At 41.4% G+C, this 24,215-nt stretch overlaps 1 protein-coding gene and 1 long non-coding RNA gene across 5 annotated transcripts in view; one reads left to right on the top strand and one right to left on the bottom strand.

Annotated features, from left to right (window-relative positions):
• The first annotated feature begins 1,342 nt into the window (after positions 1-1,342).
• LOC147378048 (uncharacterized) lies at positions 1,343-20,938 on the top strand. Its single transcript, XR_015144202.1, has 2 exons — positions 1,343-1,457; positions 20,705-20,938. It is a non-coding gene; the product is annotated as an uncharacterized LOC147378048 (long non-coding RNA).
• Positions 6,816-24,215, bottom strand: part of LOC147378049 (aldehyde oxidase 2) — a 77,675-nt gene continuing 60,275 nt past the window's right edge. The window contains exons 32-36 of one of the 4 annotated variants that reach the window (XM_086346592.1): positions 21,428-21,493; positions 21,129-21,317; positions 20,680-20,847; positions 9,559-9,634; positions 6,816-8,520 (exon numbers count right to left, since the gene is read on the bottom strand). In XM_086346592.1, the coding sequence (XP_086202718.1) occupies positions 9,581-9,634; positions 20,680-20,847; positions 21,129-21,317; positions 21,428-21,493 (477 nt within the window). In that variant the 3' untranslated portion in view covers positions 6,816-8,520; positions 9,559-9,580. Of the gene's footprint in view, positions 8,924-9,558; positions 9,635-12,950; positions 13,088-20,679; positions 20,848-21,128; positions 21,318-21,427; positions 21,494-22,248; positions 22,367-24,215 lie in introns of those variants that run through there. The other 3 variants (XM_086346596.1, XM_086346606.1, XM_086346615.1) reach the window with 3 other exon arrangements.

Genomic DNA, 24,215 nt, shown 5'->3' on the forward strand with positions numbered 1-24,215 from the left:
AAGAAAGCAGAAATAACAAGTAACAGATTTGTCTATGAGAAATGTATTTGCTAGCACACATTAGGAAGGTCTCTGCTTTTTCAAGGCAGGTAAGATGTAACAACAAAATGCTCTACGATCTCCATTTTTATTTCCCTTATTCAATAAATATCCAATAAATACCAGCCATATGTGTGGAGATCTGTAATGGAGATCTGAAGGCAATAAATCGTGGTAGTTAGGGTGTGCGTTGTCCAATGAGGGACATAGTGAGGACAGGCACAATACCACTGTGAGTGTGCAGATGTCGAGGTTTGTACTGGATGCCATCAGAATACGGAGGAGGGAGAGACCAAATCCACCGTTGGGAAGGAAGGGATTCGCAAAGGATCCTGAATAGGAGGTATTTGAAGGAAGAGAATTTGGATAGATGGAGAAAAAGCAACACACGGAAAATCCTGAAAAGTGACCATAGCTGCCAGATTCTAAGAGTAGGAAGCAGCATGGTGTGTCTGGTATAGTGTGTGTGTGTGTGTGTGTGTGTGTGTGTGTGTGTATGTGTCTGTGGGTATTGGGAGAAGGGTGGCAGAGATGAGGTAGGGATTGAGAAAGAGGTTGTGCTAAGAGTTTGGTCTTAATCTGTGTTCCATTTTCTGTATTTGCTTTGATATGCTTGAGAAATTTAGTATAAACTGTGATATATTTAAATATAATTAACTTTTATCTATAATTTTTTTGGTATATATACAAAATTTTATATAGTCAATTTGTGTAGTAAATTTGCCTTTGAAAAATCCAAATCATGAATTTGCACTTCAAGATGAGTTCCCTGGGCGTTCTCTGGGGTCCAGTGGCTAAGACTCTGAGTTCCCAGCGCGGGAGCCTGGGTTCAGTCCCTGGTCAGGAAACTAGATCCCACATGCTGCAACTAAAGATGCTTCATGTCCCAGTGGAGATGGAAGATCTCATGTGCCACAGCTAAGACCTGGTGAATCGGAAGAAAAAGCAAAGACTAGTTCCCTAAGTGTTCAAATAATTTTCTAAAACTCTCTCTTAAGGTTTTGTTAATTGGCATAGGGGATGTTAGAAATAAGATAACGTGGTTGTCTAGAAAGCTAACGTTGGCCATATGAAGAAGGTGGAGGGATTCAGCAGGCAGTGCTGGGAGCTCTATTGGTTCTGGGAGCCTTCTTAGAGGATGCTGTCCCTTGTCTGACTGGAAGGTAGATGATTCTGCCATCAGAGTGTTGTGCCCACTCAAAGTGAACCTGCCATGCTCGACCTATCTCAACTGGTGGAGGCTGCCAATATTTATTAAAAGAATCTGTCAAGTGCTATATTTGTCATTTCCCTAATTACTTTAGGTAAGTTTGTGATAATCTAACGCAGTGGAGATCACTGGAGATTATTAAAGAGAGTAAGCCACCAGCAGCATTTTAGAAAGACCTCTGGAAGAAAGAGGCCTGGTGGGCTGGAAGGTAAGACCCCCCCCCCCCGCCCCATTGGATTCTATTTTAACTGAGTTGATATATGCTTTTTACAATGTGTTTTGTATACTTGCTCGTCTTCTTCATCCTGTAAATTTTTAAAGTACCTAGATTCTGGCAATATCCCTTTGGGGTGTTGTTTCAGAATAGGGTAGCTGTGGGCAGCCAGATAGGGGAATTTTGAAAAAGCTTTTTACAGGACTTCCCTGGTGGTCCAGTGGCTAAGACTCCCCTCTCCCAATGCAGAGGGCCCGGGTTCAATTCTGGTGAGGGAACTAGAACCAAGATGCTGCCACTAAATGATCTCACATGTGCAGCTAAGACCCAAATAAATAAATAAAGCTCCTTACATGGTTCTGATATGTCTACTCCTGCTTCCTCCGGGCATTTAATGGAGTGGAGAAAAGAGCTTCAGGGCAGGAGAGAGGACAGGGTTTTGATGTTGTTGTTTTGCTTATATGCACATCTTATCTCCTCACTGTTTATGCATTGTGAGCAAACTTGAGAATAGGATATTGAAATAATAAGCTCTTGGAAAAGACCCTGATGCTGGGAAAGATTGAAGGCAGGAGGAGAAGGGGGCGACAGAGGATGAGATGGTTGGATGGCATCATCAAATCAATGGACATGAATTTCGGCAAACTCGGATACAGTGAAGGACAGGGAAGCCTGGTGTGCAGTCCATGGGGTCGAAAAGAGTTGGACACAACTGAGCGACTAAACAACAACAAACTTTGATTCATCTTGTCTTTGGGTAAAAATATAAAATAAATAAATAAATGTCATAATGGTGTTTGAAAGGCCTGGGGAGGGAAAAAGCAAGTACACTGCATTTTCTATGTACTAAGTTGGATAAGCCTTGGAGAACATTTATACTCCAAGCACTTTCTTGAGCCAGGCTTCCCTGGTAGCTCAGCGGTAAAGAATCTGCTTGCAGTGCAGGAGATGCAGGAGATGAGGATTTGATCCCTGAGTCAGGAAGATTCTGGAGAAGGGCATGGCAACCCACTCCAGTATTCTTACCAGGAAAATCTTATGGCCAGAGGAGCCTGGCGGGCTACGGTCCACGGAGCAGCAAAGAGTTGGCACCAACTCAAGCGACTGATCACAGCACAGTACTTTCTTGAGCACAAGGAGCCAAGAGACTGAACAGGTGGAAGGAGATCTCACTTACATTACAGTTTCTGCTCTTGTAATATTTGTTAAAAAAGGAAGAAGCTCTTCCTTAGTTATACATTTAATGTTAATCACATTGGGCTTGTTCAAAGTTAACACAAAGTTCCTTGTATCTTCTCCCTGGAATGTAGTCATCTACTGGTTACAGTTAGTCAATAAATTATATTTGTTGTAGGATATGAAATTTATTCATTTAAATTGTAAATGAGCTGTCTTCATCAGATCCATTACTATATAAATTGCATAGGCTCTCCTGACATATAGAACAATTTCAGAGTCCTGTGTCTGTTTGTTTTTCCTTGCTAGCTATATGTCAGTGTCTAACTTTAAAAATGTTAAACCATGACTCGTATCACACAATGTGTTGGGAGCAAGGTCAAAGATATAGTCAATGAGGGAGCCAAGAAGAAAATACATCTGGGAAGGAAGACATGAGGGACTGATACGGGGAAAAAAGAATGCCAGAATAAAAGGTATACAGTTAGGTTGAAAAACAAACAACTTCCAAAACAAAGCTGTTGCATGTCCTACAGGGCAGAAACCTCCCTGAAGCCACTGGCATTATCTTTTCAGCTATACAGAAATCATTTGCACTTTGTCAGTGTTCTACTAGTTAACACCTGTATTAGTTTTCTCTTGCTGCTGTAACAAATCACCACAAACATGGTGGCTTAAAATAACACAGATTTATTATCTTACAGTTGGGAGGTCATGGGTCACAGTGGGCTTAAAATCTAAGTGTTAGTAAGGCTGTATTCCTTCTGGAAGCTCTGAGGGTGAATCCATATCATTGCCTCTTCCAGTTTCTAGAGACAGCATACCTCAAGACCTAACTTTGGTCAGAGTGTAAACCCTAATACATAGTAGATACATGAAGTTCCATTTCCTTAGAGCAGTTCTGTCCAATATAACTTTCTGGGATGATGAATATGGTCTCTTCTGTGCTGTTCAGTATTATAACCACCAGCCACACATAGCTATTGAGTACTTGATAGGTAGCCAAGGCAGCTAGAGAACTGATTTTTAAATTTAATCAATTAAAATTAAATGCTAAATGCTTCCTGGGTGGCACTAGTGGTAAAGAGCCCACCTGTCAATGCTGGAGACATAAGAGATGTGGGTTCCATCCCTGGGTGGGGAAGATCCCCTGGAGTAGGAAATGGCTACCCACTCCAGTATTCTTGCCTAGAAAATCCCATGGACAGAGGAGTCTGGTGGGCTACAGTCCATGCAGTCGCAGAGTTGGATACGACTGAAGTGACTTAGCTCGCACGTAGGCAAGCTCTAAATAGCCACGTGTGGCTTATAGTCACCACAAGGGCAGAGCATCCCTGGAGCATCAGGTTACTCATTAATGGGTTTGTTAGTTCTGGAGTATGACTTCAAAACATCCCACAGTATTTTTTCCCCTTATTTCCAAGTTTTGGGAAATTTTTGTTAGCATGTACAAGTAATATAAATAATGCATTCAAGAGATTAATTCAATAACAATGTAACCTGACTTCTTTGTCAAATATATTTTTTTTCTTGTTACCTTCCTTAGATGAGTATCTGAGTTACACAGTATAGGTTTCACAAATACTTTCTGTTTGAGTAGAGCATATTTGCTTGCTCTTCCTTAGTCAAACATGTAAAGCATCAGTTTAAGATAGACCCTGTGGTAAAGGATGAGTAAAATATAGTCCCTGCCACCAGTAAGAATGTCTGTTGTCCCGAAAGGGAGGACATATACATATGTAGACAAACAGATGGTGGGAGAGAAAGAAGAACCAAGTACAATAGGGAGTAAAGGAGGGAAGATCACTCTATCCCAAACTGTATCTGTTAGCCTTAGATTATTGGCATAGTGAGGTGAATAGTGTCACTCCAAATTTATGTCTACCTGGAACCTCAGAATGTGACTTTGTTTGGAAATACTGTCTTTGCAAATGTAATTAGTTAAGATGAGGTCATAATGGCACCCCACTCCAGTACTTTTGCCTGGAAAATCCCATGAATGGAGGAGCCTGGTAGGGTGCAGTCCATGGGGTCGGTAAGAGTCAGGCACGACTGAGTGACTTCACTTTCACTTTTCACTTTCATGCATTGGAAAAGGAAATGGCAACCCACTCCAGTGTTCTTGCCTGGAGAATCCCAGGGACGGGGAAGCCTGGTGGGCTGCCGTCTATGGGGTTGCACAGAGTCGGACATGACTGAAGCGACTTAGCAGTAGCAGTAGCAGCAAATCCAGTGAATGATGTTTTAATAAGAAAACAGAGAGAGGTAGGCATAGACACACGGGGAAGAAGACTGTGTGATGATGGGGGCAGAGAGTGATGCAGCTGCAAACCAAGGAATGCCAGGAGCCTCCAGAAGAGGCAAGGAGGGGTTCATCTCTAGAACCCAAGGCTTTGTCAACAGCTTGATTTCAAAATTCTAGCTTCCAGAAATGTGAGGAAATAAATATTTAAGACATTCAGTTTATGGTTATTTGTTGCAACAGCTCTAGGAAAGAACACCTTTTTTTCTTTTTTGGCCTTGTCATGCGATTTACGGGATCTTATTTCCCTGACCAGGGATTGAACCCTGGCTACAGCAGTGAAAGCACCAAGTCCTAACCACTGGACTGCCAGGGAATTCCACCCCTGCCCCCTGCCCTTTTTTTCTTTTTTTTTTTTTTTAAGAAAGTAGTGCAATTGGAAAGGGTACCCTCTAGCTCACAGAGTTGAATGCTGGGCTGAAGAAGCCAGCCTTCAGATATGTAGGAATAGGGGCCCATCTGAGGATCTCAGTAAGTGGAGCTTGTGTGCTCTACGTGGCCCAGGGCCGTGAGATCCTTTACCCTTCTGTACCTCACTCCAGAGTCTGATTCTCATCGGAGAGACTCTTGACCCAGCTTATCCTGTGCCTTTCCCAGCAGCCCTCATGGTGAAGGACAGGTGACTTTCCAAAGGAAAAGACCCCCAGCAGATAAAAACGACAGATGACTACTCTGCTGATGTTTGGATAGTCCTTTTTGGAAGAAGAAACTCTCCTGTTGCATGCTACTCATTTAGTAAGGGAGGGTGGATGGTTACAGATATTGAGAAAGATTGGCCTGGCAGCTCTGTGCCAAATGGTTTGGAGCAAAATTAGCAGTGATGTCGGCCAGTGTGGAGTTAAGAGAGGGTGGAGGCATCTGTCCTGCTACGGTGACTCTGCCAGGGAAACAGCGCTCTCGTTTTGCAATCCGTGGTTTCTTAATATTGACTCATTCAACCTGAGTAGGGAGACAGAAGATACCTTTATTTTCTGTCTCCAACTATTGCTGCCTTTTTTTTTTTTTTACTTTTTGGTATCTTGAAAATCAGAAGGCATAATTTTTGCTACTTGTCTACCCAGTTATGTGAGACTGATTAAGTGTTTTTCACAGTTTCCGGGGTTGAGCTGGGAGCAGACTATTTTTTCATTTACATGAGAGAAAACCCACCCAGAGAACCCAGGCTCTGAAGGCAAATATACAAATGCCTTCTGTGTACCCAGGACCCCGGGGGAAGAACTAGGAGGGTTCATAGAGTCCAGATGAGTGTCAAAGATTACAGTTTCTCACTGTTATGGGCACCAGGGTTCTTACATGGAAAAGGGGGTGGAATTGTCTAGACAGAGAAAGGGAACAGCATCTTGCTCAGTGGGTCCAGCAGGTATAATGGGCATGAGTGACTGGGCATTGTGGGACCAGCTATTTCTGAAGGAGACAAAAAAGTAAAAAGTAGCTAACAAAAATGGTTAACACTTAACACCCTGCACTTGTGTAAAAACTGGATGAGATGGTGATATTAGAATAAGTCTTTGCCCTGCACACCTTTGCATATATTTTTTTAACTGTGTGAATGTATTACTTATCCAAAAATTCTAGTTAAGTTTTAAGTTTTATCCTTTACCAAGCCTTACAGAGCTCAAGGAACTGGTTTTTAGGATGTGGTTTCAAATATGTCTTTTTAAAAAAGTACTTATATCCATGCCATCCAGATTTTAGTGCGTAAACTTACATGAATAATTTTTATTCAGATCCCTCTGTTCTTGGTGCTTTATAGTTCTCAACCATGACAAATGAAAAATCCTTAGCCCTAATAGGCCAAAATTTTTTAAAAATTATGTTTATCATCATTTAAAATGACACAAATGATAAAAACACATGCATTTCTCACATTCATATTAGATTACACAGTTAAGGATTTTATTTTCAAGAGCCAAAACATTTTTTCTTTATTACTTTCAACTTATTTCACCCTGGCTACTCCCACTAAGTTCCCAGCTCTCCTGCTCCAGTGGGCAAGAGTCTTGTATCATTTATGCCCTGCCCATGACCCTTCTGCTCCTGTCTCCTTTTTCTCTGTGCTCCTGTCCCACTTCCTCCCTTGGGCTCCTGTGGCCCAGTGGGGCCTCCCACCACTGGACAGGCCTGTGGACAGCCACATCCCAGTCCCTTCAATAAGACGTGCTCATGGCCTTCAACGACCCTCAGAATAGACTACATGCCCAGTCTTTGCCTTCTTTCCCCAGATACCCAGCACTCTCAGTTCAGCCTCCCCTCCTTCATTCACTCCAGGAGTCACTGCAGATGACTGTGAGCCTGATGGTATGACTTCTGGTTGACAGAGCATCATTTTACCCTCTGACTTTTTGGTCAAATGAGGCCTAATTCATATGCTGGTTTCTCCTTCTCTGAAGGCCCCTAAAATGCAGGTCAGTGGAATCTGATGGATTCTGCATGTTTTAACTACAGCATAAAGGTGATTACAATTCAGGATTCTTTTCCTCTACGTTGTTTTCATTGTAGTTCAGTCACCCAGTCGTGTCCGAATCCTTGCAACCCCATGGAGTATAGCACACCAGGCCTCCCTGTCCCTCCCATCTCTGGAAGTTTGCCCAAGTTCATGTCCATTGCATCGGTGATGCCATTCAGTCATCTCATTCTCTGTCACCCTCCTCTCCTTCTGCCCTCAATCTTTCCCAGCATCAAGGACTTTTCCAAGGAGTCGTCTGCATCAGATGAGCAAAATACTGGAGCTTCAGCTTCAGCATCAGTCCTTCCAATGAGTATTCATGGTTGATTTCTTTTAAGATAATTGGTTTGATCTCCTTGCTGTCCAAGGGACTTTCAAGAGTCTTCTCCAGCACCACAGTTCAAAGGCATCAATTTTTTGGCATTCTACCTTCTTTATGGTCCAGCTCCATGGCACCTACTTCTATATATGGAAAACTGAGCAATTAAGCATTTCTGAAACTGATAACAGAGTGGATACTTTTTCATAACCAAGTTAAAAAAAAAAAGGGTTTTGTGATAATATATTAAAAATGTTTTTACATTGTTTTTCCCCTCCAAATTCCAAAAGAATGTTAACCAGTTGCATAGCTGACCTACATGAGGAAAATATTCCTTTGCTGTCCAGTGCTCATAGCTACTCCACAGTAAAAACAAAATGATACAAAACCTTTAGGACTTTTATGGTGTCCTTACAACTGAATCAAACACATCTCTGGGAAAACTAATCACATGTTCATCTGCTGAGAAGTATCTTTCATTGTAGAATTGTAACCTGGATTACTAGTTTAGTTAGATTGGATGGGTACACAAAGGGAAATTTTGCTTTCACAGCAATATTTACATGATATCTTCAGAAAAAAATCAACGTTATGCTCCTTGCTGTGACAAGTGCAGTGTTTGATTGGTGGCCTTTAGGCTAGAAAGTCTAAGTCAACAATTTGGAAGTAATGATTCATCTTTTTAATATAATAAAATCTGAATAATATTTCTAAATTTTGTGTCTTCCACCCCCACACAACAGTACAAGAATATCAGTTTGGAGTCCAGTTAGCATTAACAAACCATCTTTTCACTTGTGAAAAACTGAAACTCCTGGGAAAAAAGAAAAGATAATAATTATAAAGGGGTACAAATCTCAACTTTGAAAAGAACAATAAGTAGTTGACAAAATGAACTGTAAGCTTCACAGATTTGAATAAGTACATTTAGGGAGTTATTTATTCTCTCTTGCCCTCCATATCTTCATTTATAAAATAAGAATCAGAGAGGTCATATAAAATGAGATCAGAGGTTTTTAAAAAAAGATTACTTATTTTTGGCTGTGCTGGATCTCCATGGCTGCTCTGGCTTTCTCTATTTGCGAAAAGTTGGGGTTGCTCTCTAATTGTGCTTGGGCTTCTCACTTCAGTGGCTTCTCTTGTTGTGGAATATGGGCCCCAAGGCAGGAAGGCTTCAGTAGTTGTGGCTCCCCGGCTGTAGAGCACAGGCTCAGTAGCTGTGACACATGGGCTTAGTTGGTCCAAGGCGGTTCCCTGACCAGGGATTAAACTCATGTCCCCTGCATTGGCAGGCGGATTCTTTTCCACTGAGCCATTAAGGAAATCTAGTTTTGATACTTTTTTAGCAGAGATTTAAAATGTTACGGGGAACACACACACATATATGATTTTAGTGTGGAATAAATTTAGTAAGGTCAATGTTCAGCACATAAAGCAAATACATATGCTACTCTGAAGAGTGCAAAAATTTGAACTGCAGGTAAAGGAAGATAGTTAAAGACTCAGGGACTTCCCTGATGGGTCAGTGGCTAAGACTCCATGCTCCCAATGCAGGAGGCCCAGGATCGATCCCTGGTCAGGGAACTAGATCTTGAATGCCACAACTAAAAGATTCTGCATGTTGCAGCTAAGACCCAGTGCAGCCAAATAAATAAATATTGAAAATATTGGATAAGATTAAAAAAGAAACAACTATACTCCAATAAATATTAATTTTAAAAAAGGGGTTTAAAAAGGAAACTTGATTTACACACTTGTGCAATCCTAAGATATCACAGAACACAACTTGAAAACCACTGGACTAGCTGATCTTGTCATTTTGAGTAATTCTCTTTCAGCTTATTGATCTTACCTTTAAGGCAATGACAGCAGTGTTATGCTACGGTGATAGACCAGGGTTTAAATGTCTTAGGATCATCTCTTGGGATCTAAGAAAGAAAGTAAATTAAATACTAAACATCATAATACCTTTGTAATATTTCACCAGGAAAATGATATCAAATCTGTAGGTTTTGAAAGATGTTTCTGATGGGAAGCAGCAGGATTTTCCTGGGGAATGGGATTGTACCATTCCTTTCAAATGACAACTCTGAAAAGATAGGCGGTCAGTGCTGTCATCTCTGCTGATCATTACATTGCTAATTAAGAGGGTACACTCTGGTGGCTCAGACGGGAAAGAATCTGCCTGCAAGCAGAAGACCTCAGTTTGATCCCTGGATTGAGAAGATCTCCTGGAGAAGGGAATGGCTATCCACTCCAGTATTCTTGCCTGGAGAATTCTATGGACAGAAGAGCCTGGCTGGATACAGTCCATGTGGTCACAAAGAGTTGCACGTGACTGAGCGACTGACACTTTGACTTTTTTGGATTTTTTACCTATCTTCTCTGCCTCTCAGATGTGAATCCCCAAAAGAATTATAAATCCAACGAAAAACTTTGTGGGAGGAGGATGGGAAGGGCAAAGTGGTTAGGCTGACAGTTGCTTGTAGTTTACAGACCCAGATTCCTTTGCAGGGATCTGAGAAGAGCCCTGTCTACATGCCTAGCCAAGTGATTTGGTTCCAGTTAAACTCCAGCCCATTTCTCTATTCCGGGCTAGAAGCCCCAAGAATTTAACCTATTTGTCCTTCTTCCTTCTGGTCCGCAGCTCCCATCTGCAGAATTCTCTCTGCTGGGTTTGCCCCAAAGCAGAATAAACAGAATGTACATTCCCACCTCCTCTGCGTTCATGTTTTTGTTTAAAGAGTTGACTTTTAGTTACAAAAGTGTTAAAAACATAAAAAACTTTCTGTAAATAATGAAAAGTGATGAAGATTTCAGAAAGCTTGTCTCCTGATATTTATTTCACAAAAAAAAAAACAACACAAAAAGAGGACAGAAAACCACAAACAAAAACACAGCCCAACTCCTAGCGTGTCAGGATATCTTTACCAGTCCCATTCTTACTGTTTACTCTCAAACTGTATTGAAATGTAAACAGAGGGCTAGTTTGCCCTCCTGAGAGGGACTTCTCTGATTCTCTAACCTAACTGCTGCACTAGGATTTACTTGGCTGTCTTATTTAGGGTCAGCCTGTTCCACCTGGACTGGGCTGGATGCAGGACAAAGCTCCTCAGTCTCGTCTGAGGTAGATTCAGGTCAACTCTTCTGTTAAATTTTAGTCTCTCCAAAAACCTGTTTCCTATTCTTGTCACCAGACCTGGGTTCCTGGGGTACTCTTCTACTTTGGGACTCAGATCAGTACTCATTCTCTTGCTACCCCAGTCTTCTTGGGTCTCACCCACTCCCTAGCTTCTTGAGCAAGGACCCAATTTCCCTTTTTCCCTCAAGGATCTCAGCTCTGGGATGTAAACAGATCTTCGCTGGCCTTTCATGATCTTCTCTTTCACTTCTCCCTTGTTTAGGGCCATCATTCCCTTTCTCCCTCTTCCTCTTTCTCCCTGTTGGTTCTTGATAGCTATGACTAAGGCAATATATTGACTTTGGTGGTCAAGACTGATTCCACTTATAGCTAAACCTTCTGAAGTATATCTGTGCCCAGGCTCACTGATTTCAGTGCCTAGTGTCATCAATCCAGGATTGTTCATCACCCTCATTGTGCAGGAAAGGATGAACTCAGGAGGCCTCCATTTTCCAAACGCTGCACATTCCGAAGAAAGGGTTAGCCTTTGACCAACTCCTGGGAGTAACACCCTAGCCCTTGGACTATCCTGCCTTGTAAGAGTGCCTTTGTTTACCTGAGGTCTTAATAATATCACTTGACTTCTGGAAGGGCTGGACACTGAGTGACTAAGGTCAGCTTTGCACACAACCTGTGCCTATGTGACTGATCCCTAATAAACTCCTGGACACCAAGGCTCAGCCGAGCTTCCCTGGCTGGCAATACTTCATGTATCTTCTTCTTCCACATTGTTGCTGGGGAAAGCAGGTGGCTCTCTGTGTGACTCCACTGGAAGAAGACACCTGAAAGCCTCACCTGGTCTCTCACACTTTGCCCCATGTGCCTTTGCCTTTGAAGATGTTAATCTATACCCTTTCACTGTAATAAGCCATTACCACGAATAACAGCTTTCTGAGTTCTGTGAGTCCATCACTGAGTCATCAGAACTGAAGGTAGCCCTGGGGACTTCTGACCCAGTCATCATCATCATCAGTGTGTATTGACCATTTACCATGTGTGACAGCTGCTAAATGCTTTTCATGTGTTTTATTCAAACCTTTTAACAACGCTGTAAGGAAACTAGAGTTATTCTCTCCACGAACGTTTCCTGCCATTTTATAAAGAAATTAAATTATAAGTGGTTAAATGCATCATCAAAAGTAGGCTGGATGGCTGATTCATGTTGATGTATGGCAGAAATCAACACAATGTTGTAGAGCAATTACCCTTCAATTAAAAACAAATTAAAAAAAAAAATTAGGGCTGGGATCACAACCCCAGTGCCTTTGACTCCAGGGCCATATCTTAATCACAAAGCTAAGAAATTGTGTCATAACTCCTTTCCCTGACTGGAAAGGATGGCTGCCTTTTTCCTTTTTCCCATTCTGCATCCTTTATTCCCTCTCTTAATCTGAGGGATGCCTCCAGTTTTGCCAGACTAAAGGAGCAACTTTCCAGAGACCAGGTAGAAGAATTTTTAGATGCAAAAATACATATTCACTAACAGTATCAGATCATCCCCTTCAGCAGTAAGAAAGGTCACTGTATGAAGTGTTACCACGTGTTGCCTCCTGGAACAAGCATGTTCAATGTCTTCCAAGACACCATGAGAGGCAGGGAGGAGGAGGAGGTGGTGAAGAATGGGCGAGTTCATGCCTGTCTGAGTGTGTGAAGGTGTGTGTGTGTGTATGTGTGTGTGTGTGTGTATGTGTGTGTCCTGCCTATCTGCCTGTGTGTGCCTCTCATGGGAGCAGGATCACAGGCTCAGTGTTCTGCAGAAGCTGTTGCAGTAGCCCAAGTCGTGCGATCTGTATCTGTGCTCTGTATCACAGAATCCATGTGACTGAGGCATGACTGTGCTGCTTTAAGGTCCTGCTGATCGTCTGTGGCTCAGCTTCCGGCAGAACAGGCTAGATACTGCATGTTTCCACACGTTGCTGGAGTAGGTTCCAAAACCATAAGGAAAGGGCATACAGGCTTGTAGGACTGGCAGTACATCTCCCCCTGCTCAGAGGAACGCAAGCCTGTGTGTGGGTAGGATATGGGGTTGAGGACTAGTATTTGGGGGCAAACCAGCTGAGAACAGTGCAAGTAAAGTAGGCTTGTCACAGCACAGGAAGTGCTCACACGCCTTTCCTCTTTCATCGTCAGGAAGGGCTTCCTTTGCTGAGCTAAACAGGTGGCACTTTTAATGTTGCCAACTCTCACAGAGTGTGTGCACCTAGAAATGCAAAAGAAGCAGGGAGGGAAAATGAGACATGGGTCCTAATGAGGTAGAGGGAGAAGAGTAGGTGAAAGGAGGCTGTTTTAGGGGTTTTTTTTTTTTCTAGTTTTTTTCAAATCAAAGTATAAATTGATTTACAATATTTTATTAGTTTCACGTGTCCAACATAGTGATTCAACATTTTTATAGATTATACTCCATTTAAAGTTATTACAAAATAGTAACTATATTTCCCTGTGCTGTACAATATATTCTTGTTGCTTATTTATTTTATATTGGGTTGTTATTATGGGAAAACCCAAGTGAACTTTTTGGCCAACCCAATACATAGTAGCTTGTATCTTAAAAAAAATTTTTTTTGACTGTACCAGACAGCATGTGGGGTCTTTATTCCCTGACCAGGGATTGAACCCACACCTCCTGCATTTAGGATTGTGGAGTCTTAACCACTGGACCCCCAGGGAAGTCCAGTAGTTTTTTTGTATCTTTTAATTTTAATACTCCTCCCTCCTGCCCTCTCTGAACTGGTTATGTTTTAGGTTTTCAAAGTGGAGAAGGTAAAGGTCTTCAGAAAAAAGACATTTGCCAACTTTATAGAATTACAGGGCAGGACAAATTCTAGAAAGCATAATTTTTCTAATTTTTAAGATTGTGGCTTCCTTCATGTCTCTGAATCATAAAGTTGTTTTTTTAATGAAATTGTTTCTAAGGAAAGTCCTAATTTGAAAGTGTTGATTAGGCATTTTCTGTATACCTTTAAAGGAAATGTCCTCTTTTTTTCCTTGTCCTATTTTAAATGACTTTACAAAATACATTTCCCAAGAATTACAATTCTCTCTCTCCCATCACTAAAAAGGAAATTTTGTATAGGAATGATATTTCTGATGGTGTCTGTTTGAGCCAGGCTGCTCTGTTGAGCTCAGAGCAGAAACTAACACCAGCAACACTGTTCTGACCAGGAGGGAACCCCCTGAGAAAGGACCCGTGGATAAGAGCAACAATTAACTACTGTAATCAAGGTAACCATACTCGTCATATACATTTTTTTTGTCATACTGGTCAAAAAAATTTTTCATATGATTATTCAATTTGTAGAACTTTTTACAACAAAAATGCTCCAGGGACTTCCCTGGTGGTCCAGTGGTTAAGACTCCATGCTACCAATGCAGAGGGCATGGGTTTGATTCCTGCTCCAGGAACCAAGGTCCCTTTTGGCCGCTGGGTGCAGACGAAAGATTTTTAAAAAAAGCTCCAGGCTTCTTACCAATGCCTGCTTCTCACTGATGCTTAAAGCCAGTTATCCATGAAAGTGGCTGCTAAGTGTTAAGGGCTGTTTTTTTTTTTTTTTTTTCCTGCCCTCAGCAGGTCAGCTTGATTTAATGTGGAAAGTCTTTTTAAGCCTCTGGGAGAGGCATATTTTGAAAAAAGGTCATTAGCAGTTATGGATATTTGGTGGAGACCAGAACTGTAATATTTACGTAGTGACTTGTATTCACACAGTATTTTTACATGCATTATTTTACTTAATTCCAAAGGAAAAATACAGAATGTTTAACCATCATTTCTGTTGAAGAAGTAGCTATACACTGGTTTTTATTTACCTTGTGGTTATAAGAAAGTTATTAAAAGAAGAGATCTGGGACTTTCCAATGCTCATGTTCTAGTATACAGACCTTCCGACTGTCTCACCTTCTTACTTGTAGAACAAATTGTCTTTTGACAAAAGTATTCACAGACCAAATACAAAGAGTATCAGTGTCTGTTTCTAAAAAAAATTGGTTTCATAGTACAGTGTTGTATGCCAGTGTGAATCCTTACATATGTCAACTAAAAAGCTACATTGTAGTTGGAGCAAATGTATTGGGTTGTCCAAAAATTTCGTTTGGTGACATCTCACAGAAAAACCCGAACAAACTTTTTGAAAAACCTGAAGAAACTTTTGGGCCATCTCAATAAATTCTAATGCAGGTTCAAATTTGCTCTACTGTGCCAAAAAAACTGGTCAAGAGCCAAGCTATAAGAATTTTAGGAGGCCTGCTGTGTGAATGAACAACAGTTTCTAAAGATCTGAAGCAGTAGATCTGCATTGTGATAGAGGCTAGTTGCTAGGAAACTGCTGACTGGATAAGAACTATTCAGGTTTCACCCAAAGATGTGAAGATAGAGTGGCTTGACCACATATTTCTATTTCTTTTATCTCTCTGCCATGGAAAACAACAGCTGCAGCCTTTCAGTTGTAAGTTTTTTCTACCAGGGAGGCAAGATCAGAACTGCCCCAGGGCATTTGCACTGGCTATTCTCTGCCTGGAATACACCCTTACCAGCTTCATGCTTGTTCCTCCACTTCATTTAGGCCTCAGATCAAACATGAATACTCCAGAGAAAGCTTCTTTAATAATCTAAAATAATCTATCACATGCTAGCCGCCTACTCTTCTGTTTTGTGTGACAATATTTATCACCACCTGAAATTATTTTGTGTATTTCTTTACTTGTTGACTGTCTGGTTTTACCAATAGAATGTAGGATCCATGTGGCAGAGACTGACTATCTCAGTGTTTTTTTTAGTTCCGAGCAGTGCTTGGCACATGGAAAGGGCTGAGTAAGTATGCTAGATGAATGAATGGATTGTAGGATGAATGATCAAAGCTGGGCTTCATCTCTTACCCCTTTGACTGTAAGAAAAGGTTAAGGTTAAGTTACAAAAGTTTGTCCCATTGACACTCAGGGATAACCCAGAGTTGGGCAAGCACTTATACTTTACAGCAATTATCTTCCCTCTCTGCTATGCTGTAAACAGCTAGAGAGAGGTGCCTGTGAGTCTAGTTCACCACTATACTCCTGAACCTCAAACTGTGGAAGAAGGGAAATATCATTTAATTTCTTGAATTTAAATAAGACATGAAAGGTAAGGAGGGGGATTAGCTGAGTGAGGAAAAGCAAGAAGATGATTCCAAGCAGCAGGAAGAGCTGGTGGAGGCCTCTGTCCTTGACATGTGGAACAGACAGATGAAAGCAAGTGTAGCTGAGGTGGAGAGACAAGACGAGGTAGGGTACCTCGTGCGGCTGGAGAAGTGGGGGAGTGCTGGCCAGGCTGAACTCTGCAGGTTTATAGGCTTGGCAGGGCAACATAAACAGCTTTATCTTTATCCTAAGAGTGATGGGAAATTTCTCACCTTGTGTACATGCTAGAAGGACACGATCATGTTTGTCATACCACACATCTCTGGTGGCAGTGGGTGTAGGGAGACCAGTTACAAGGCTGCTTTGACCCAGGCTAGAGAGATGGAAGTTGGACTTAGAGTCTCTAGAAAGTAAGCTTCTTGAAGGTAGAGATCACTCTGTTTGATTCACTGCTGTATTCTCAGCACCTAGATTAATGCCAGGCATGTATTAGATCCTCAATAAATGTTTAATGCATGAATGACATAGTGGTTAGACATGAAATCAATAGAAATGGAGGAAAATAAACTGACCTCATGTATACTTGAATCAATGGGAAGACAGCCCTTTTCAAATCCTTGACAAGACTTGGGTGATCCAACAGTTTCTCTGTTCTAGCCTACAGACCAGTTATGAGGTCTGTAACTGGTCTGCAACCTAGAAACCTGCAGAGTCCAGGGTGCAAAGCACTGACTCATTAGAAAAGACCCTGATGCTGGGAAAGATTGAGGGCAAGAGGAGAAGGGAGCAACACAGGATGAGATGGTTGGATGGCATCTGATGGCAGCTGACTCAATGGACATGAGTTCAAGCAAACTCAGGGAAAAAGTGAAGGACAGAGAGGCCTGGCATGCTGCAGTTCATGGGGTCACAAAAAGTTGGACATTATTTAGTGACTGAACAACAACAGGAACATGACTGATGGAAGAGATTGTTGGGGGCTCAAACTGACAGGGTGTGATGAGGGACTAGCTACTGAGTATGAGAAAGAGAAATGTTGAGCCAAGTCCAAGGTTTCCAGTTTGTGTTACTATATGGATGGAGGAATACTGACATTTCCTGGGACAGGAAGTGGCAGTAGAATCTATATTCGTGTGTTTCTGGTTCCCTTTGTTAAACTGAGAACCAGGACTTCCTCCTCGCTGTCTCTTTCAGGAGGCTCCACTCAAGTCTGGCTCTAATTGTTCTCTCTCTGCTGACCTACAGTTAAGGAGGTTTGTAGGCTAGAAGAGAGAAACCATTGGGTCACCCAAGTCTTGTCAAGAATTTGAAGAAGGCTGTATTCTCATTGATTCAGATATACGTGAGGTCAGTGGAATTGCTAGGAATATTGAGGGTTGGATAAGAATGAAAGATAAATGGTCTTTCTCAACATGTTCTAAGTAACCTTAATAACAGGAGGGTTGGTATTAAGAAGTTAAAACTTCTGCCCTGTTCCTGCCTCTAAAACTTGTTCCAGTGGCTATAAATAAAGATGATAAGTTTGGAGGATAAACAATTTTTGCCAGGTATTTTCTCTTTGGGTTTAAGCAACCATATTTTTTGAGTGACGTTGCATGGGAAAATGATCTTCTCAATCCAGATTTCTTGTGAATGCAGGCTCAACCGAGTCACTCCCCATTATACTATTCAAATATTTTAAAATATTTATATTAGGGATATCCCGATTTTGTAAAATGAGTATATAAATAGGATATATATATATATACAAACCTATATGAATATGTATAACATTCACTTTGCTATACAGCAGAAACTGACAGAACATTGTAAGCAAATTACTACAATAAAACTTTAAATAAATAAAAAACCCTATATGATTTAAAATGTGGTTAAAAGTGTGCATATGTGTGTATTTATAAATATATATACACATAACCCAAATGGTTATGTTATGGTTATTATGGTTATTTTTGGTTAGCAGGATTAGGGCTGATTTTAACTTTAATCTTATTCTTTTCAGCATTTTCTAGTTTTTCCATAATGGACATATGTGACTTTTATGAAGATAAAAATACTTGTTATGCAAATGAGGTTTGTAATATGAAATATAGATTATAATATGAGGTGATATTTAGAATGAGTATTTTCCTGTGGTCATGTATGGATGTGAGAGTTGGACTATGAAGAAGGCTGAGCGCCAAAGAATTGATGCTTTTGAACTGTGGTGTTGGAGAAGACTCTTGTGAGTCCCTTGGACTGCAAGGAGATCCAACCAGTCCATTCTGAAGAAGATCAGCCCTGGGAGTTCTTTGGAAGGAATGATGCTAAAGCTGAAACTCCAGTACTTTGGCCACCTCATGCGAAGAGTTTACTCATTGGAAAAGACTCTGATGCTGGGAGGGATTGGGGGGGCAAGAGGAGAAGGGGACAACAGAGGATGAGATGGCTGGATGGCATCACCGACTCGATGGACGTGAGTCTGAGTGAACTCCGGGAGTTGGTGAGGGACAGGGAGGCCTGGCGTGCTGTGATTCATGGGGTCGCAAAGAGTCGGACACAACTGAGCGACTGATCTGATCTCTGATTTTAATACTCATTCTAAAATACTTATATTTTAGAAAATGAGAGGTCACTCTCACATTGACTGTGATCATTTAGTTGATGGGTGTACAAATCAGTACATGCTTTATATCCATGAAGACATTTATTAATCTTACCATGAAACCATCAGATTTGGGAGAAAATGTGGCCTCCTTACATGGGCCAGGTAGCTGACAGGCTGAGTTTCAAATGGTGAATGAAATTAAAGTGATTCACATTTTATCATTGCATGTGACGGAGTGACTGCCAGACAACTGGACTATTAAAAGCGGCCTGAAGTCTTGGAAATGAAGAAATTCATTTTCTAAAAGCTGGGACATTTGAAGGCTGAACATGTTCAACCAGGCAAGAAAGGAAGATTAGTATCTTCTGTTGTGTTTTTTTGGTTACCCGAATCTGCCCCATTTCAGAAAAGGATATTTATTACTGCAAAAGGTGATGGAGGACTTCTGTTTAAGGGTCAGAAATGCTTGTGGTTTTGGGAGTGGAGGTCACATGATTCTGCAGTTTCGTGTCATTGGTGCTGTTGCGAATGGGCAGACATGGCTCTCCAGGCCTGAACAGCCCAGAGGAGTCCCTGCGGTGAAGGAGGGTGGGGTCTCTGGCCTTGACCATCTGAGCAGGGACTGGCCTGAGGCAGATGATTGGAATTCTTTCTGTGGACAGTGCAATTGGCTGAGGGTCAGCCTGAGGGGCAGAACCATCTCTGGGAGATGGAGGGAAATCCAGGATGGTCAGTATTATTGGAGTCCATGAAATGCTGAGTCAGATTTGGAGATGGGGAGAGGACTGGATCACGCAGGGGAAGGGAATGAGTAGTTATGAAACATTCCTTTAAGTAATATTCCTAAATCCTGAGTCACTTTGTTCTTTCACTCTATGGCTGGCTGTTTTAAGGAGGTCAGTTAAGTATTTGGGTTTCCTTTAATATAGTTATGAAAACACACATTTCTTTTAAGAAGTAGAGAATCAGTTCTTTTCTCTCTAGGAGGCAGTTATTACTTCTTTGGAGCCAGATGGTCTGGGCTTGAGTCTTGACCTTGGGTAAATTACTATACCTCAGTTTCCTCAATAGTAACATGAAGAAAATCATAGTAGTTACCTGATAGAGTTGTAGGAATGAGTAGTGAGATAATCTGTAAAATATCTAGTCAGTGTGAACTACCATTACTGTTGATGTAAGGAAGCTATGAGGAAACCAGTGCAGGGTGGAACCAATGACCCACCCACTACCGAGTGTCTGCCCCAGCCAGCAGGCTGGCGTTGCTGTGTGCACATGTGTATAGCAGATGGCTCCCAAATCCTCACCCCTGGGCTGGGAGGCACTGCTATGAAATGAAATGAAGTGGAGAAGCATCAGCGGGACATGAGACCACATGTTTCCTGAATAAAAGACAGACTGGGTGTACTCTGTGTTTGTACAGAGGACGTGGAAAGTGACATTATCAAATACTTCTCCTTGACCTGGGTTATTTTTTGTGTATTTGTTTTTGTTGAAGAATTGGATAGATTAGGTAGGATAGAGGGAGGGAATATTTAGAATGGTTTGGTGAAAATGGTCTGTTGTTTCGTATTTAGCTATTTGTTTCTGAAGCACCATAAATTATCCTACTTAAAGATTGCCCATGGGGTGGGGTGGGAGGGAGGTTCAAGAGGGAGGGGCCATATGTATACCTATGGCTGATTCATGTTGATGTATGGCAAAAACCAACACAATATTTAAAGCAATTATCCTTCAATTAAAAATAAATAAATTTAAAAACAGAAAAAAAAAAAGGTTGCCCAGATGATTAAGTTACATAACAGATAGGGAAATGCTTTTCATAAAGTTTAAATTACTACATATACTAAAAGGTATTTGTGTGATTATTTTTATCATCTTATACTTGATGAGCTTGTATCTTATAATGTGCTCTTATAATTTGATGATAATTTACCCAAGTAAATTATATATAATTTATAATATAACATATATTTTGTATCTTATAAATTTTTTATAATTTATATATAAGATTTATATATAATCTTATAATTTAACTGAGTAGTCTAAGATTCAAGATATAGAAAAATCACCTTTTAGGAAAATAAACAGTAATTCCATACCATTTCTGTGAACCGATCTGCACAGGCCATTCGAACCCATTCTGGAGTCGCTGGGCTCTTCACTGTGAAGTCCTCAGCTATGTCTCTTTCTTTGCGAGCTGCAGCCACAGCATCAGTGATGGCAAAGAACACGGATGACCCCAGGAACATCCCAGACTCCCCCAGGCCCTGCAAGGAAGAACATTTGTTTTAGAGGCTTCTACACTAGACCATCAGCCACTGTAGGTGAAGGGCAGGTCTTTTTCACCAACTCCTAGCACAGCATCTTACATAAAATAATTTTCAATAATTGTTTGTTGACTGACTGACTGAGTGAAGCTTTCGTACTCTTAGAAATCCTAGCATCACTTGAAATGTAAAAATCCTGTGTGGGTTAACTAGTTGTTCTACAGGAAAGGTAGTGTGTGTTTTTAAAAGCACATTGTGTAGTTGTAGGTTTGAATGCTTACCTTGGATGAATAGATGGTTAGTGGAGTTTGTGATGATGGCAACAAGGAGACATTAAATTCCTCTGGGACATCGCTGATGGTTGGAATTTTGTACTCATCTGGGCCTCGAGAGTACAGGACACCTTCTGGGGAATATTTCAGCTCTTCAGTGGTATAAAGGCCCATTCCCTGAATAAACGCACCTTCAATCTGAAGAGGGAAAATGCCAAGCTCTGATATTGTGTGCTTTTCAGAAGGCCTTTACCGACCCCACAATGACTCTCAAAAAGAGGCATCCATCCAGGTGGGGCAGCACCTACCTGCCCAATATCGATGGCTGGATTTAGACTGCGGCAGGCATCCATGACGATGTCCGTTCTGATTTTCTGCCAAAATTAAAATTCAGTTCAGTTCAGTTGCTCAGTCATGTCCGACTCTTTGCAACCCCATGAACCGCAGCACGCCAGGCCTCCCTGTCCATCACCAACTCCTGGAGTCCACCCAAACCCATGTCCATCAAGTCAGTGATGCCATCCAACCGTCTCATCCTCTGTTGTCCCCTTCTCCTCCTGCCCTCAATCTTTCCCAGCATCAGGGTCTTTTCCAATGAGTCAGTTTTTCTCATCAGGTGGCCAAAGTATTGGAGTTGCAGCTTCAACATCAGTCCCTCCAATGAACACCCAGGACCAATTTCCTTTAGGATAGACTGGTTGGATCTCCTTGCAGTCCAAGGGACTCTCAAGAGTCTTCTCCAACACCACAGTTCAAAAGCATCAATTCTTCGGCCCTCAGCTTTCTTCACAGTCCCACTCTCACATCCATACATGACTACTGGAAAAACCATAGCTTTGACTAGATGGACCTTTGTTGGCAAAGTAATGTCTCTGCTTTTGAATATGCTATCTAGGTTGGTCATAACTTTCTTTCCAAGGAGTAAGCGTCTTTTAATTTCATGGCTGCAATCACCATCTGCAGTGATTTTGGAGCCCCCAAAAATAAAGTCTGACATTGTTTCCACTGTTCCCCATCTATTTGCCATGAAGTGATGGGACTTGATGCCATGATCTTAGTTTTCTGAATGTTGAGCTTTAAGCCAACTTTTTCACTCTCCTCTTTCACCTTCATCAAGAGGCTCTTTAGTTCTTCACTTTCTGCCATAAGGGTGGTGTCATCTGTATATCTGAGGTTACTGATATTTCTCCCGGCAATCTTGATTCCAGCTTGTGCTTCCTCCAGCCCAGCATGTCTCATGATGTGCTCTGCATATAAGTTAAATAAGCAGGGTGACAATATACAGCCTTGATGTACTCCTTTTCCTATTTGGAACCAGTCTGTTGTTCCATGTCCAGTTCTAACTATTGCTTCCTGACTTGCATATAGGTTTCTCAAGAGGCCCTGACCCTAAAAACTTGAATTAAAAATACTATTTTAGGGTTTATTCAAATGGTCCCGATTTATTCCAGGACTCTTGCTAGTTGATTAGCACTACATGGAACCCCATCAGCATTAGAGGTGGTAAGACATCTACTAAGCTCTTCAAATTTAGTGCTAGGAGGACTGTTGATGATCCCAGAAGGTCTTCCGTTTTCATAGTTTTGGTTTATCTTAAGTGACTTTAAAGTCCATGATATGTGGGTGTGTCTGGGTATCACTTAGTAAATAAATGAGCCCGATTATTCATCAGATTCTGAAGCTGGATTTGTAATTAAAATCATGAGCTCATCTAAGCCTCATAATGGTTTGCTGTAGGTGGTATTGTTGCCATTTTACTGAGGAAATCATGTAGCCACAGTGGCATGTATGAATTTGGGGATTTGTAAGATCTTGGGTTTATTAAGGGTAACTGTTGAGACCAATTTACTTCCTTCCCTGAGAAACATCACACTAATCTGGCCCTTGTGTTGTGTTATTGGGCACGTGCACACAGATTGTGGAGACGCCACACAAAGCCCTGCGTGCCTGTGATCCATCTCAGGAATATCTCTGGTACTACTGATCTCAGTACTACCTTGGGATAATTGACTTTGGGGAGATATCACATCACTATATGCTTTTAAAGCATTTACTCAAGACAGTTTACTAAATTACCTAGTCAGATAGATAACTTGATATCAATAACCTCAGATATGCAGATGGCAGCTTGTACACACTTATGACAGCAAAAAGGAACTAAAGAGCCTCTTGATGAAAGTGAAAGAGGAGAGTGAAAAAATGGCTTAAAACTCAACATTCAAAAAACTAAGATCATGGCATCCAGTCCCATTACTTCATGGCAAATAGATGGGAAAACAATGGAAGCAGTGGCAGACTTAATTTTTTTGGTCTCCAAAATCACTGCAGATGGTGACTGCAGCCATGAATTTAAAAGACACTTGCTCCTTGAAAGAAAAGCTATGACCAACCTGGACAGCATATTAAAAAGCAGAGACATTACTTTCCTGACAAAGGTCCACAGTCAAAGCTATGGTTTTCCATTAGTCAGGTATGGATGTGAGAGTTGGACTATAAAGAAAGCTGAGGGCCGAAGAATTGATGCTTTTGAACTGTGGTGTTACAGAAGACTCTTGAGAGTCCCTTGGACTGTAAGGAGATCCAACCAGTCTATCCTAAAGGAAATCAGTCCTGAATATTCATTGAAAGGACTGATGCTGAAGCTGAAACTCCAATAACTTGGCCACCTGATGTGAAGAACTGACTCCTTGGAAAAGACCCTGATGCTGGGAAAGAGTGAAGGCAGGAGGAGAAGGGGATGACTGAGGATGAGATGGTTGGATGGCATCACCGACTCAATGGACATGAGTTTGAACAAGCTCTGGGAATTGGTGATGGACACGCAAGCCTGGAGTGCTGCAGTCCACGGGGTTGCAAAGAGTAGGGCACGACTGATCGACTAAACTGAACTGAAATAGATAAATTGACCTTCCTTTAGGAATAGATCCTTTTTTTGACAGAAAAAAACAAAACAAAACCCCCAAACCCCACAAAACTTTGGAATGTAATTTTGTCTGAAATAGAATAAAAAATTTAATGCATTTTAGGCTGTCATGAGCAATTCTTTCTCGACTACCTCTTTTTGAGTGGAAATTTAGGATAAAGCTGAATCTCTCG

The sequence above is a fragment of the Bos grunniens genome, chromosome 2 (assembly GCF_055505025.1).
Source record: "Bos grunniens cultivar Pamir isolate PY7600 chromosome 2, Bosgru_T2T1.0, whole genome shotgun sequence".
Lineage (NCBI taxonomy): Eukaryota > Metazoa > Chordata > Mammalia > Artiodactyla > Bovidae > Bos > Bos grunniens.